The 17,350-nt window shown below is 42.5% G+C and overlaps 1 protein-coding gene across 1 annotated transcript in view; it reads left to right on the plus strand.

Annotated features, from left to right (window-relative positions):
* Positions 1 to 457: 457 nt before the first annotated feature.
* LOC142442424 (transmembrane protease serine 11E-like) overlaps positions 458 to 17,350 on the plus strand; it is a 35,869-nt gene continuing 18,976 nt past the window's right edge. The window contains exons 1-4 of the mRNA XM_075543566.1: positions 458 to 573; positions 3,276 to 3,400; positions 10,220 to 10,341; positions 12,946 to 13,013. Of these exons, the coding sequence (XP_075399681.1) occupies positions 458 to 573; positions 3,276 to 3,400; positions 10,220 to 10,341; positions 12,946 to 13,013 (431 nt within the window). The remainder of the gene's footprint in view (positions 574 to 3,275; positions 3,401 to 10,219; positions 10,342 to 12,945; positions 13,014 to 17,350) is intronic.

Raw genomic sequence — 17,350 nt, forward strand, 5'->3', positions numbered from 1 at the left:
ACTGATGAAAAATTAAGATAGACCCAATAGGACTTCAGTCTGATGGCCCACAATTCTATACCTTTGACAATTTTGCTCCCTCCACCACAAATTCATGTTCTGTATCAAGTATGCTTTGAGATGAGTTGAGGCAGCCTCCCCTCCCAGCGTTTCCCCCAAAGGTTTGCTTACGTCTCTTAGATGCATTCCCTTTCTTCTGAAACAGCTGAATAGCAAACATGCGGGGAGAAAGATAAACAGGTTTCAGTTTTTGGATCTCGTAGCCACATTTGCACAGAAGAGTTAGCCTCCTCATGGAGAAGTCCTTTTATATTGCACTGATTGTCATTCTGGGAGCAGCTGTTTGGAGCTCTCTCACGAGAGGGCTGTACATGAACAAGTCTGGGGAGACGAAGATGCTGTTGCCCTCGCTACAGGCCCCTGGGAACGTCAGCCAAACCAGAGGGAAGGTCAAGTCATGTCCTGGGAGCCTTCCACGACCTCCCAGTGCCTGCTGCAGGCAGCATCTTGTCGCGACGATGACAACATTATTGATTTCAGAGATCGTGTTCCCTATTTTGTGTCCAAGATGTGGTGATAGTTCAGAAAGAACCAATATGTCATTACTTCCAGGTCCTTTATCAATAAGAAACATAGTCTAATTGATTTATGTAAATAAAAATTATTTACTATAAAATGCTTTGAAATTTGCAAAAATGTTCACATACATGATCTCATTTTGGGTCTCACAATCAAGCATGATCTTTAGACAGGATGGTTGTCCTGTCCCTTGCGGACAAAGAGATTTAGTTCAGAGTTTAAATAATTTGCCCAAGTTGCAGAGATAGTAAGGAAAGGCATATGATTGGAATTTTACTTAAGGTGACTGGATATCCTGGGCTCCCTCTAGGATAGCAGCACATTCCGAGCAGTCCACATCTTCTAGCAAACAGAGACCTGGGAATAGCACACCACTGACTCGATCAGCATGATATATACCCCAATACATTTAAGATAACAGTATCATATTCAAATTCCTTAGTCGACTCTGACTTATTATTGCATTTTGTTTAGCTTTGAGTTTTCTCAGCAGTTGCTATCTCTATACCCCAAGGGCTCAGTTACTTAATAATTAAACAGCAACCAAGTTGATCAAGATTTTTCAGTATTATAATTTTAGAGGCAGAGCAACGGAAATAGCCCGAGGCAATTTCCTGTGAGAAGGATTTCCTGTAGCGCTTCTAAACTTCAGAGATAAATATAAGTTTTAAAGGAACTTCTTTAGAGGGAGTTTTATGGTTGAAAGTCTATATCCTTAAAGTTAGGTTTGAAAATAAATGAAAGACTTAGGGACAGAACTCCATCTGCAACCCAGTGTTATCCCACCTATAACGCATCTCACAAATCAAGTGCTAGAAAGAGTGTCTTCAACATTGTTGTAGTTCCTATACTTCTTCTAAGAGGAAAAATAATTTGAGAAGATGCACTACATGCAGGAGAAGGTGGCGTGAGGAAAAGAGGAAGGCTCATTAACAAAGCGTGCTCCCAAATGCAACCTTGTTTCGTGGAAGTGCAGAGGACTGGAGGACTTGAAGCACTTGCAGAGGAGGATCAAAGATTACAGCCTTCACTATGGATTACAAGAAAACAAAAACCCGCCCAACTGCCTCACCAGACACCATAAAGATAAATGCAGAAAAGATGGAAGTGGTTAAATATTTCATATTGTTTGAATTCACCAACCAATGTTCCCAGAAGGAGCAGTGAAGAAATCAAGCAATGGATTGCACTGGGAACATTATTTTCTATAAAGACCTATTTAAAGTGCTCAAGAGACTAGATGCCATTCTGACGACTAAGGAGGAGCTGACCCAAGCCATGGCATTCCAATTGCCTCCTAAGCCTGTGAAAGCTGAGTAACGAGTAAGGAAGACTGGAGATGGATGAGCTGAGGCACTTGGATTATAGTGTCGCCAAGCAATACTGAATCTCAGGAACTGCCAGAAGAACAAAGTCGTTTTGGAGAAGTATAGCCAGATTGCTCCTTAGCAGTGAGGATCAGGAGCCTTGTATTTTGGGTCTCTTATGAGGAGGGATCAGTTCCTTGGTAAAGCAGAGGGTCAGGGGAAAGAGGCAGCCCCTCACCAAGATGCATGAACACAGTGGCTGCAACATGGGCCCCAGCATAACTGTGAGGATGGCTCAGGACCAGGCAGTGTGTGTGTTGGAACCAACTCGGTGGCACCTAACAGCAACAATAGCTCAGTACCTCGTGCATGTTTTTGTTAGCTGCTCAGTCAACTCAGACTCACGGAGATCCTGCGGTGACGTATCGCCTGGATGAACAAGGGGATGACATGTTGCCTGGCCCTGTAGCAGCTTCACCATCTCCAGACTGCTTTGGCCCATCACTATGGCTATTGTGCCCATGTACCACACTGAAGGCCCTTTCATTTTTGCTAGGCCTTGACTTCGCCATACTACTCAATGTCCTCTTCTAGTGATTCACTCCTTCTCACGACGTGCCCAAAGCCAGTGAGGAGGACACTGTTCTGTTGTGAGTGACAAGGTTTTCATTGGCTAATTTTGGAAGCACATCACCAGGCCCGTTTTCCATGTCTGTCTTAGTCTAGAAGCTCAATTGAAACCGGTCCACTGCGTGCCCTTTTGTGCTTGATACACTGGTGGCACAGCTTCCAATTGCATAGCGACATGCACCTTATCCCAGCACAGCAAGTGGACAAGCAGGTGGTGGGCCTTGCACTTCGCAGCCAAACGAATAATGGTTGACCGTTACAAAGCACTTTCTATGTGCTACGAACTTTCTAGAGAGTGTTTCATTTAATCCTCCAAACTAGACACTATGATCGCCATCTTCGTTTTAGGTATGAGTAACCTCAGACTCAGTGATTCTAAATCACTTGGCTTAGGTCAGGTAGCAGAACTAGGTTGGGTTTAGGTAGCCTAGGAGCAGTGTTGTATTGGGGCCATTGCGTCAGTTCTGACTCCCAGCAACCTCGTGTAGAATAGAATTCGATGCTGCTCGGTCCTGCCCCAACCTCAAAATCATCGTGGTACCTGCGCTCGTTGGTGTAGCCACCTTGTCAATCTATTTGGCGGAGGGGCTTCTTTTTCCGATGACCTGCTACTTTACCAAGCAGGATGTCCTTCTCCAGGGATTGGTCTGCCCTGACAGTAGTTAACCGAATGCTCTTCATTCCTCAGAAATGATTTCCTTCAAGTAACGGGCATGCTGTGTATGTTTCTATGACCCATGACTTTGTTTTCTTTCTCAGGCCAGCTGTGGTGAGGGCCAGGAAAAGAACGTGTTTGGAGCCCTGGGTTATTGGCCTCATCGCCTTTCTATCGTTGCTGGTCTTAGCAGTGTGCATCGGACTCATTGTGCATTATGTGAGATACAGTAAGTCGGGCTGCCCTGGCATGTGACTCGCCCACGTATTTCCTCACTCTTCCCTCCTGTTTTTATTTGCCTCAGGCTTGCTGACTCATTCATTGCTCCTATGAGAGTTATACGATATATGATAAAAATAACCCTTCACCTGGCTTGCCTCTCACTGAACTCTCAAAGCCAAGGAGGCTTGTTTTTCCAGCTTTGATATCTCCATGCTTCCTTCTGGGAACAGCACCCTCGTTTGCATATTCATTCCTTTTAAACAGGGTTAATCACGGAGGAACACAGCACAGCGAGTGGAGGAACACGGTGTCTGTGTTGTTTGAGGTCCTAGGGCCATGGCTTTAATTTAAGATCATTCCAACTCTTGACTGGTGGATGCTGAACACAATCCGAGATACGAGAGAAGACAAAGCTGTTCTGTAATAGTAAGCTGGGAAAATGCTCAGAGCAATGTTGTTGAATAAGTGCCTATTTCTGTCACTTGAAATGTATTCTAGGGACACATTGTACATGATTAAAGAGGACTGAATATGTTGAATAGGTTAATTATAAAGGGACTCACTCTCCGGTAATCAGGGATCTCGGTGCTCGTGAACCATGAGTTGCTATGTTATTAGAAAGATCCTCGGGGTGCTTCAGCATCATTCTTCCCCAATGTAACAACCCTGGTGAAGTTTCCTTCCACCTTGCCTCAGCTTTTAATTAGTTGATGCAACTCTGACCTGTTGGTTTGATTATTATCTCCCTCTGTGACTAGATGATGCTTTGATGTTCAAAACCCTATAACCAAAGAAGGGATTCCCTTGATGCTAATGTAATTAGCGATTTGGAGAGGGCGCGTTCCTGTCAAGAGAAAAGGCGATACTGTAAACCGATTATCTTCCTCCATAACCACATACAAATTCAGCCTCAATTTTCAAAAGGAGGTGGGTCATTTTGGGGTAATTTATGAAGAACAAAGCAAAATTTATTTTTGCAGGAATTTTCCCATATGCCCTTAAATTCTGGGTATCTGAATTTTGATAATGGAGATTTCCCTGGAGACTGCCTTTAATAATAAAAAAAGGATGGTAGCGATACTCTTAAGGTTATAGCATTCCGAGTTCCTTTATGTTCTGAGCATTGTTGTACCTACTCACGGATGACTAGGTTAGTGCAATATCCACTTTTCTAACCCTCGAACCTAGAAGAATCCAGAGATACGTGGCACAAGCAATAATAGTTTATTGAATATTGGATAGAAAAATAAATAAATAACACTTAATATGGGTGTTTTTTTCCCGGGCGTATTTTGGCTTATTCGATGCCCACAGACCACTTAGGAATGCTCGCCAACTCTCCGCCATGAAGTTGATGCCAACTCATGGTGTCCATACAGGGCAGGCTAGCACTTCCCCTGGGAGTTTCCAGAGCAAACGGAGAGCGGGGACGGACTCTTTCTCCCTTGGAATTTAGTGCCCCTACCACCTCTGTGAGAGAAAATATGCCTCACTAATGACCTCTCTCTCATCTCTTCTCAACTGAGCTTTCAAAAGACTCACAAACCTGACGCACAGGAATACAATGAAAATCTGGCAAGACATTCCCGAATCCTAAGTCCACTTCCAGCACATCTGTGTGTGAAGCCTTTGTTTTGATGTTTGAAACCCACAGTTCCCACCTCCCACACAGGCCACCTGAATAAATAGTGATTGTTGTGATTATTCATGACCTGTCTTCTGCTTTATGGAATGTAGACTAAGCAGAGTAGATATGGCACAGGATCATTTCGGAGCTGGCATGCCAACATAATTAAAGCAGACCAAACCCAAACCATCAGTTATAGAAGTTATCGGAATAGAGGAGTTTAGACTTAGGCGAGGAAACTACCTGTGCTTCCTCTATCAAGAAGTCCTGGAGCCCTGGTAGTGTGGTGGTTAAGTGTTGGGCTCAGATCCACAAGGTTAGCATTTCAAAACCACCAGGAGCTCTGTGGGAGAAAGACTGGGCTTCCTACTCGCCAGGGGGCCACACACTGTGGATCAGCAGGGACAGTCATGCAGCCTCGGAGAGCACTGTACGTCTCCGGGATCTATTCGGACTGTATTTCTGTCCTTGCTGTGATTTAAATGACTAGAGATAAACTTGTTATAAAAGAAATTGTGCAGATATAGAATGACAAATTTGTTAGGAAATTATCAACAGGCTCACATTCATCTTTGTTTCTTAATTATTAGTATCGCCAACAAGATTTTAGAAATAATTTAACAAGCTGCATAATTCTGAAAACTGGAGATGTGTTTAGTTAGATGTTTACTTGCTGGCCAATTGGAGCGTATAAACCCAAACTAAATTCACTGGGGTGAGTCGAGGCTGACTCACAGCGAGCCTGTTGGACAGGGTAGGACTGGCCCGGTGCGTTTCAGAGCCTGGGACTCTTCACCCGAATAGAAAGACATGTCTTTCTCTGAGGAGCGGAGCGGCTGGTGATTTGCCAACTGCCGGTTTTATGGTCAGCAGCCTGGTGTGTTACCACCCTGCCGCCAGAATAAAGTAGAATATTGAGTGTAAATAATAAGCTGTTCACTAAGCTGAACCATATGAAGTCTCCGATTTTTGACCATACTGGTCTTAAACAAACGGCAATTACACATGGTTCAGGCTAACACCAAAAACAAGAAAACAAGTTTAAGGAAGTAGGTGAGTCCCTGACTAGCATCATTAACATGCTCTGCGATGACGGAGAGGCTGAAGATTTTCCCCACCTGGAGGTTCCTCGGAAGAAGGCTTGGAGATCTACTTTTGAGAAACAACAACGGAAAACTGTGTGGCCCACCTTGTACTCTGTCACACCAGAAGTCACCATGCATCAGAAGACAACTGTGTTTTAAGGAAATAGAAAAGTATGCTAATTAGAACAGTGTTCTGAAACTGTTATCTTGAAAGACCGAACTAGCCTGAACTCTAGGGATCTTTGCTCTGAAAGTTATAGTAAACAATGAGACAGGTTTAAAAAATAGAGACATCCCAGAACAATAGTTCACACAGACAGCTCTGAGCTACTTTAAAATTCCAGTAACCTAAACATTTTGTGAGAAATCGTGTGTCTGGCTAAGGACCTTCGAGCATTCCACTTCTCTGTCTGCTCCGGGCCAGGGAGGGTCAGCTGTAAAAGGGAGGAAGGATGGAGGTGGAATGAAACCTCTCTGGTCCCTTACTGACACGGGGAATGCACAGGAAGGTCTCCAGCCTGCAGTTCATTTGTGTTTGCCTCAACAACCTCTCCTAACGCCTTGCCAGAGTTTGACCAGCAGTTTTCCTCTTTATCTCCCCCACTACACTTTCTAGAAGGCTTGAATATTTGTTTGAAAAAAGCCTGAGGGTTTGTGTGTGTGTGTGTATCTTTTATAACCAACGACTTTTCTTAGAGTCTCAATGCGTGAGGTTGGTTTTTTTAATCCACCCTAAGAAGTGGTAAGCAAAGCAAGTCTCTGCTTTGAGCATTAGACATTGGCTGCCACCCCTAGCTCTGCCTTCTCTGGCTACATCATTTCAAGCAATTTATTTATATTGCCAAGCTTGTAATTTCATTTTCTGCTAAATGTGGACAACATTGCCTTTTTTCAGAGGTTATGTGAACTATGTAGGATATTTTAATATGCCTGGCATGCAGGTGTTTAATGTTAGTGTCCTATTCTTTTTTTTCAAAATCATTTTATTTGGGGCTCATACAATTCTTATCACAATCCATACATACATCCATTGTGTCAAGAACATATGCACGTTTGTTGCCATCATCATTCTCAAAACATTTGCCTTCTACTTGAGCCCTTAATATCATATCGGCTGCTCATTTTCCCCCTCCCTCCCCATGCCCCTCTCCCTCATGAACCCTTCATAATTCATAAATTATTATTATTTTGTCATATGTTACACTGTCCAACATCGCCCCTCACCCTCTTCTCTGCTGTCCATCCCCCAGGGAGGAGGCCATACCTAGATTCTTGTAATCAGTTCCCTCTTTCTACCCCACATTCTCTCCACCCTTCAGGCATCGCCACTCTCACCACTGGTCCTGAAGAAGTCATCTGTCCTGGATTCCCTGTGTTTCCAGTTGCTATCTGTACCAATGTACATTCTCTAGTCTAGCCAGATTTGTAAGGTAGAATTGGGATCATGATGGGAGGGGGGGGGAAGAAGCATTTAAGAACTAGACTAGAGGAAAGTTATATGTTTCCTCGTTACTACACTGCACCCTGTCCGGCTCATCTCTTCCCCACAACTCTTCAGTAAGGGGGTGTCCAGTTGTCTACTGATGGGCTTTGAGTCTCCACTCTGCACTCACCCACATTTACAATGATATGATTTTTGTCGTTTGATGCTTGATACCTGTTACCTTCAACAGCTCGTGGTCACACAGGCTGGTGTGATTCTTCCATGTGGGCTTTGTTGCTTCTGATCTAGATGGCCGCTTGTTTATCTTCAAGCCTTTAAGACCTCAGATGCTATATCTTTTGATAGCCAGAAATCGTCAGCTTTCTTCCCCACAATTTGCTTATGCACACGTCTGTCTTCAGTGATCATATCAGGAAGGTGGGAACCCACTGATATGATTTTTATTTCTTTGATGTCTGATAACTGGTCCCTTCTACACTTTGTGGTCAGACAGGCTTTGATGTTTCTCAGCTAGATGCCCACTTGTTTACCTTCAAGCCTTTAAGACCCCAGATGCTATATCTTTTGATAGCTAGGCACCATCAGCTTTCTTCACCACACCTTCTCATGCACACATTTTTCTTTAGCAATCGTGTCAGGAAGGTGTGCATCCTGGAATGCCAATTTAATAGAACAATGTGTTCTTGCATTGAGTAAGAGCTTGAGTGGAGGACCAATGTTCATCTGCTGCCTTAATACGAAAACTATAAATATATGCATTTAGATTTGTTTTCCCACACTCTTAAATATATTTATGTATGTACACTCCAGTCTTTAGACCTCTGTAAATACCCTTTGTCACCTAGTTCTTTCCTCTATTTCCTTTTACTTTCCTCTTGTCCCACTATCATTCTCTGCCTTCATTTGGGTTTCAGTAATTTCTCTTGGTTACATTGCCCTTGCTGAATCCCTACCAGGCCTCTCACACCCTCCTTGCCACTGCTTTTGGATTACTTGTTGCTCCCCTGTCCCTGGGTTGGTCAGCATCACTTCCTTACTCCCTTCTCCCCTTCTCCCGTGTCTCCCCGGAACTTTTGGTCTCATTGTTTTCTCTTCCAGACTATTTATCCAGTCCATCTCATCTAGATAGATCTGTAGAGATAATAATATGCACCAAAAAATCAAGCCATAGCAAGATAGGCGATGAATGAGAACACAGCGATGACAACAAAAAAGAAAACCAATTATCCATAGGAGAATAAATTAATTAAAAGAAAAAAAATTTTTTAAAGAAAGAAAAACCTGTAAATAGGTCAAGGTCTGATTTTTTTTATCTCTAGGCGAGTCCTTCAGTCAGTTCCGATGGAGTACCTTGCTCTGGTCCCAGAGTCTGTCCTTTGTACTCCCTTAGGGGCTCCCTGCTCTGCTCCCACGGTTGCTCTGCCACCGCTTTTAGTGGTTTGCCTCGGTGTCACAGGGTCAGTCTGGGCCAGTCCTGACACTGAGTCTCCAGTGTTGTTCCTCTTAGGATTCTGGGCCATCAAGGGACAGCGTGTCTCGTAGTGGGACCATCCTTATGGTCCACTCTGTGCACTGGCTGTTCAGAGCAGGGATATCGTCCTCCAGGCCTGGTGGGGCAGGATGTGTTCCACTCTCTCTTACTAGTGTCCTAACTTCTGAGGCTTAAAATGAAGAAAAGACAGAGAATGGAAGAGAGAAGGAAGAGAGATTGAGATGGGATGGAGCACATTCCATTTTCTTATAATAACCCAAAAGATTGTCTTGGTGACCATTGATGGAAGGTAGGCAAAACTAAAGCTATGTATAGTGTGCCCAACTCTTTCCTAAAGATAACGAGCTGCTTAAACTGGATGCCTCAAGTACAGAAAGCAAACTAGGTGACAAGACACCAGCAAACAGCCACGGGAAAATTAGATGGGCGTGACGCTGGAGCCAGGGGGAGTTAAGTAGTGTTCCTGAAAGGTTGTGCCGGGGGCAGCTCTCTAAACTTTCTGATTACAGCCTCCTTAGCAGGTCCCCCTTCTCTCATCTCCCATTTTAGTCAAAATAAATTTTCCCACACCAGAGTTTTGGGACCCTAAGGTAAGTGTAACTTCAGTTGGCTGAAGGATACAAGGTCAGCAGTTTGAAACCACCGGCTGTTCTGCGGGAGGAAGACTGAGCTTTCTAATCTGTGTAGAGATGATGGTCTTGGGAATCACAGGGGGCAGTTCTACCCTGTCTTATGGGGTCACTGTAAGTCAGAATTGACTTGATGACAGTGAGTTTTATTATTATTATTCGAGGGATATAACAGTGCAACCACTCTGGGGAAGCTCTTGAATTTATTTCTGCTTTTGTGCTCAGATTTGTGTCTTGGTGTATTTTGTGAGGTAGTCAGTACTGGATAATACATAAATGATTAGCTCACAGCCACAGTACAATGTGTATAATGCCCTAAGAACCCCATGCATTTCTTACCACCTTTGAACTCTAGTTTTTCTGATGATGGATGTTGTTTTCTGTTATTTAGAGGTAGTCATGAAGCGCAGGGGTAGGTTGGTAAGGGGATGGGCTGGATAGAGCCAGTCCTTCCTGTCTCAATCTTCCTAGTAAACACCAAGTGGGGAAATGAGGATGTGTACTATACATCTGGTTATAACATGATTGGTTTTATCTATTTTCTTATAGATAATAGGAAGACCTATAATTACTATAGCACATTGTCATTCACAAGTAACAAATTGTATGATGAATTTGGAAAAGAGGCTTCCAAAAATTTCACAGAAATGAGTCAGAAAATTGAATCAATGGTAAGTGAATTTTTCTCCTTTTGCTAGGCCATTTGCTATCACTCCATTATCATAATTTTTAGTATCTCCTTCAAGAAATCCATTTCCATGATCCTGGCACCTCTTGCAGTCTGGGAAGAGGGCAGCTGAGAGAGAGAACACGGAAGTCAGCGCAAGGACGCCTAGTTCCGATGCCCTTTATCAGTTAGCAATGTCCTTTCTGGACATCACTTAATGATTCTGGATATATTTTAAAATATGAAAATGATAGCATTAGATTTGATGCTTTCCTAATTTTCTTCCAGTACTAGTGTTCAGAGTAAGTAAAGAATGGCAATAAGTTCGGAGAGCAATCTAAACAGACTAGAGGCCTGGGGATTTGTCCACCTCTCTGGAAAGGAGGTAAAACGCTGGTTGTGTTTGTATTTTCAAACACCAAACCAAGCATATTGGAGGAAGTTCCTCACTAAGGTTCTGTCTGTTGTTTTTAGGTGTCATTGAGTAAGTTCTGCCTGATAGCAACCCAACACTCAATAGACAAAACACTACCTGGCCTGGTCTCATCCTCACGATGAGACCTTGGTTGTAGGCCCTGTTTCCGCAGTTCATGGAGGGTCTTTCTCTTTTTTTCATGAACCTGTACCAACCAAGCCTGGTGTCCTCCTTCAGGGACTGCTTTCATCTGCTGGCATGTTCAAAGTACATGAGATAGCAGCCAAATTATTTGGTTATACTTCTCTCAAAATAATGGTTTATTCATTTATCTGGCAGTTCATGGTATATTTAATATTCTTTGCCAATAACATAATTCAAAGGCATTAATTCTTCTTCTCAGATTTGGAATTCATATGAGATGATTTAAATTACCATGGTGTGCATCAGGTGAATATCAGGTGTTCAAAGTGACATATTTGCTCGTTAGTACTTTAAAGAGATATGTTTTCAGCAGAATAGTGGAATTTCTCTATGTATACATCCATACATTTATATTATAGCTTTCCCTCACTATCTGAAATTAGTGCATTACTATGAAACATTTTACAAACTGGAATGGTGTAAAGCAAAGAAGCAGTTACCATTCATTTATATGGGAAAATTTTTTAGTCCAACTCAGATCTCAAGAATAACCTAATAAGTCTTGTCAAACAACATATAAAACCTAAATAACATAAATATATAATAGCAAAAGAAGGGAGGATAATGATAAATACATAAACCTTATAAAGTAGAAGTGCTTCACCGCTGTGATAAATGGCATGGGGCAGGGGGCATATTGGACCTCCCCTGGCTTCCTTATTTCTTTCTTGGCTTTTCCCTATTGCGAAGAGGCAATTGCCGTCAGCTATGTCTGCACACTCTAGCCTTCTTTACATGCTCTGATGCTAATTGTTCCTCCCATGGAATTCCACTTCTATTCTGGGTTCAATAATTTGTTGCAATGGCCACATAGAACTCACAGACAATACTCACAATAAGGGGGGTTTATTAGGGAAGTTAGGTTATCACAAATCAGGGTCAGCAAATGGTAAGGACACAGTCATTGGTCTGTAATACGGCAACACCTCTCCTCATTCAGTGATCAAGTCTCTACCTGATCCTCAGCCATGTAGTCCCTTGGCTTACCAGGAAGTCCACCCATCACTCTGTCTCTCCGTCCCACAGTCTTGGCACAGCTCCTGTTGCTTTGTCTCATAGTCTCTGTGCCAGTCTCTCGTGCCTCTGGTCTCCACCTCTGCCACTTCAGACAGAGACCTACAATGTGGCTCTCTGGGTGGCCCTGGGATTTCTCTCTCTGCTGCTGCTGCTTCAAAGATGGTTCATCCCTACAGCCAGAAGGGTTGTAATGAAAACTGGCCAGTCTCCTCTTTTAGTGCTTTATACACCCTATTTTCATAGTCCGACCCAATTCCAGAGAGGGGTAGTAATTCACTCCATCCCAATCCACATGTACAGTACAGTTCCCAGGGAGGAGCTGTTCCAGATACATGCTGCCTCTTTAATTGCGGCAAAACAAACCCTGAATGCTAGTTTCCCTTTCTACCATTTTAAACCATAACAGCAAACCAGTCTTTGCATTTCTTTCAGCTAGTGAAAATAGGTACCAATGTAGGTCTTTCGTAAAAGGGAAATGGCATAAAGAGAACTTTGGAAAGTGCAGATACTTATGTGTGTATATAAACACACACATACATGTACACATATATACAAACACACAATACACATGAAGCTCCCAAGTTCACTGCCATAAATTTAATTTTCACATATAAGTTAGTTTCAAAAAGTTCATGGAAAAATTCCGTTGCTTTTTAATTTATTAATTTAATTTAACCTGTATTAAAATATACAAATATAATACATTCTAGATTATAATTTGCTACATTTGTGTTTGGCCCCGCTACCATTAATAGAATTATTTCATCTTCTTTACCTATGTGCAATTGAAGCTCTCAGCTCCTATAATTGTTAAAGCAGTTTAACTGAAATCACTGTTAGAATACCAACAAAAATTCCTCAAGCCCAGGACACTGTGAAATGTTGGTCAATTTATTTTCATACAGTTTTGAATTAACTTTCAGGATTTCAGAAAATTGTTCTTATTGACATTTTTGAATATTTTTTCAACAGATGAAAAATGCATTTCATAAATCTCAGCTAAAGGAAGAATTTGTCAAGTCTCAAGTTATCAGATACAGGTACGTTGATTTAAAATGCTGGCTACGGAATAAATTAAAACCTTGAAACTGCAAATTTTACTATAAATCAACATCTTTTTAAGGGTTGTATTATATACTTTAATTAGATAAATCCTTATCACCTCTTTTCTGTGAGTTATTGGTTATAATAGACCTTAAAATCCAAAGCCCAGATAGCTGCTACTGAGTCGATCCCAACTCACAAAGAGAGCGTGGATGCCAGAGCATGACTATCCCACAGAGCTTCAGGAGCCTGGCTTTTTAAAAGGAAATTGCCAAGTGCTTTTGGGCAAACTTGAATCTCGAACCCTTTGGTTGGTAGCTGAGCACCACGCTTTACTCAAAGTAAGCCATTGTGAAACGGTAACTAGGGCAGAAGTGTAGTTGGTGGCTACGCTCTAATATGGTTCTTTGGGAAATAGGACAGTCGCTGAAATAGAAACTTGACCTACATTCTTTGGTTTAATAACGTGTATGTCCTGCCCTATGTAATACAATGTTGTCAACGAGGTTTATCTCTAGCTTTGCTTCTTGTCTTCATTGATTTTCAACTTGCTTCTATTGCATTTCTACTTCAAATATATAGCTGAGAACACATTAGGTCTAATCACCCATCAATAAGGAGAGAAGTCCAGAGCTTTACATTTTAAACAAAGCACTAGGTTGTTGTTAGGTGCAAGTGAGTCAGTTCTGACTCACAGCAACCCGGTGAACAACTGTCTGAAACACTGCCTGGTCCGGCCCTGTCCTCACAGTGGCTTCTAGGTGCGAACAACACTGTGTCAATCCCTCTCCTCTTTTTCCAGGCCCCTCTACTTTACCAAGCATGATGTCTTCCTCTAGGAATTGGTGTCTCCTGACAATATGTCTAAATTTTGTGAGATGAAATTTGTAAGGTGCATTCTGGTTGCATTTCTGTCAAGACAAATCTTTTGTTCTTTGGACAGTCCATGGGACTTTCAGTATTCTTCACCAGCACCGTAATTCCAATGCATCGATTCTTCTTTGGTCTTCCTTACTTAATGTCCAACTTTCACATGCAAATGAGGAAATTGAAAATACTGCCACTTGAGTCAGCAGCAACTCAGTCCTCAAAGTACCATTCTTGCTTTTCAACATTTTAAAGAAGCCTTGTGTTGCAGATTTACCTAACACAGAGCATCATTTGATCTCTTGACTGTTGCTTCCATGAGCCTTGATCTTTGACAGCTTTAGTTTTTCCCGTTTATCACGATGTTACCTAGAGGCCCAGTTGGGAGGATTTATGCTTGTGTTTTTAGCATTGAGTCGGAATCCGCGCTGAAGGCAGCTATCCTTGTTCAAGTCCTTCTCACTTTCTCACGGAGGTTGTGCCATCTGCAGGTTGCTCCTAAGCCTTCGTCCAGTCCTGATACTGTATTCTTTTTCATATAATTCAGCCTTTTGAATACCTGCTCAACATGTAGATGGGATAAGTGTGGCGAGAAGACACAACCTTTCTACACATCTAGTCTGACTTTGAACCGTGCAGCGTTCCATGCTGTGATTGGACAACCGCCCCTTGTACCCGAGCAAGGTCTAAACGAGCTCAATAAAGTAACGAAATTCCCATTCTTCTCAAGGCTATCCTTAGGTTGTTCTCATCCACATAGTTTAATGCCTTGGCTTAGTCAATAAAACACAGGTAAGCATCTTTCAGATATTCTCTGCTTTCAGCTGAGACCCATCTGACTTTAGCAATTCTATCCCTAGTTTTGTGACCTCTTCTAAGTCAGACCTGAACCTCTAGCAGCTTCCTGTCAATGTGCTGGCACAACCAATGTTGTAGGATCATCAACAACAATTTGACTTTTATGTGATGTTAATGATATTGTTCTGTAGTTTATGTATTCTTTGGGGTCAGCTGTCTTTGGAATAGGTACGTATATGGATCTCTTCCAGTCAGTTGGCCAAATAGCTGTCTCCCAAATTTCCTGGTATAGACAAGGGAGTGCTTTCAGTGCTTCATAGCTTGTTAAAACATTTCAATTGGTATTCCACCAACTCCTAGAGCCTTGTTCTAGCCTTCCTGCATTGATGCTTTCCGTGCCACCTGCATTTCTTACTTCAGTACCATTCTTTCTGGCTAAAATGTTACCTCCTGAAATGGTGTAATGCTGACGCGCTCTCCTTGGCACAGCACACCTGCCTGTTCTTTCCATCTTCTTTGGATGCTTGCTGCAGCATTCTGTATTTTGTCCATAGGATCTTTGAGCAAATGCTATGCTAGGGCTTTAAATAATGTACTAGCTTCCATTATTTAGAACTTTCAAACATAGGATAAGGAGAATGATTTTCATTATTATTTCAATGATAAAAATTCAAGCCTTTGATGACAGCTGCGGCATGCTGTGTTGACTACATTCTCCTGAAAATTCCGTACTGCCTCTTTTTAAAAAATCTGTATCTACTTCTCTGATCATTATATTTTCACTTTCTTCGGGTGTCTTCAACCACCCTAAAAAAATCTAAATCCCTAATGCCATTCCCAATTATTTTATTTATTTCTAGAACTATTTGCCTGATGATGAACATTGTCACATGAAAGTGCCATAGAAACTTCCCTAACTGAGGAAGTACTTAGTCACCTCAATGAGAAATTTGGGAGACATCATACATTCTTTTCCTTTCCTGGGTCCCTCATACTTTGACACCCCCCTTCCTTTCTCAAGTCTCTCCCTCTCCCATTTCCCCCCAGAACCATTGGTCCCGGTTGTTTTCTTTTCTGAATCGTTTATCCTGCCTAGGTAGACATGCAGAGACAGGAAGAAGCACAAAAACAAGGCAAAGCCAGACAAAACAACAAAGGAAGACAAAACAAAACAAATGAAACAGAACAACAACTTTTTTTTTTTTAAAGAAAAGCCTATAAATAGTTGCAGGTCAGTTTGTTGACCTTTAGGAGTGTTTTCCAGTTGAGTCTGATGGGATGGCACACTGTGGCCCCAAAGACTGTTTTTGGTATTCCCTGGGGACTTCATTGCTTTGCTCCCCTTGCAGCTCTGTTGCATGTCCTTAGTGTTTCGCCCCAGTGTGATGGGGTCAGATTAAGCACAATTCCCACACTGTCTCCTGTGTTGTCCCCCATAGTGCTATGGTTCAATGAGGGACATTGTGTCTCATAGTGGGGCTGGCCATATGGTCCTCTCTGTGCACTGGCTGCTCTGAGCAGGAATATTGTCCTCAGGGCTTGGTGGACCAGGATGTGTTCCACTCTCTCCTTCCCTCTTCATTTGCCCCTATGTGCTCTGATCAGAGGTACCCTCTCCCCGAACTGTAATTTCAGTGTTGTCCTCTGAAGTGCATTCTTCTGGGAGGGGAGAAGGCGTCCATGCAGTTGGGATTGGGGCCAACCCCTCAGGGTCCCTCACACTTTATAAATAGCTAAGTACTAGAAATTTTATCAGTGAACTCTCGTGGTACTGCAGTTAAGCACTTGACTGTGAATGAAACCCAGTTATTGCAAGGGAGAAAGTGACACTTGTTTTCTTTCTTTACAAATTTTATTATTATTATTAATTTAAATCATTTTATTGGGGGCTCATACTACTCTTATCACAATCCATTCATTGTGTCAAGCACATTTGTACATTTGTTGCCATCATCATTTTTCAACATCTTCTTTCTACTTGAACCCTTGGTATCAGCTCCTCATTCCCCTCCCTCCCCACCCCTCCCTCCCAAACACTCGATAATTTATAAATTATTATTATTTTGTCATATTTTACACAGCCTGATGTCTCCTTTTACCCACTTTTCTGTTGTCCACACCCCAGGGAGGGGGTTATATGTAGATCCTTGTGATCGGTTCCCCCCTTTCTCCCTACCTTCCCTCTACCCTTCTGGTATCGCCACTCTCACCACTGGCCCTGAGGGGTTCATCTGTCCTGGATTCCCTGTGTTTCCAGTTCCTATATGTACCAGTGTACATCCTCTGGTCTAGTCGGATTTGTAAGGTAGAACTGGGATCATGATAGTGAGAGGGGAGGAAGCATTTAAGAACTGGAGGAAAGTTGTGTATTTCATCGTTGCTACACTGCACCCTGACTGGCTCGTCTCCTCACTCTGACCCTTTTGTAAGGGGATGTTCATCTGCCTACAGATGGGCTTTGGGTCCCCACTCTGCATGCCTCCTCATTCATAATGATGTGATTTTTTTGTTCTTTGATGTCTGATCCCATCAAAACCTCGTGATCACACAGGCTGGCGTGCTTCTTCCATGTGGGCTTTGTTACTTCTGAGCTAGATGGCCGCTTGTTTACCTTTAAACCTTTAAGACCCCAGATGCTATATCTTTTGATAGCCAGGCACCATCAGCT

The sequence above is a fragment of the Tenrec ecaudatus genome, chromosome 3 (assembly GCF_050624435.1).
Source record: "Tenrec ecaudatus isolate mTenEca1 chromosome 3, mTenEca1.hap1, whole genome shotgun sequence".
Classification (NCBI taxonomy): domain Eukaryota; kingdom Metazoa; phylum Chordata; class Mammalia; order Afrosoricida; family Tenrecidae; genus Tenrec; species Tenrec ecaudatus.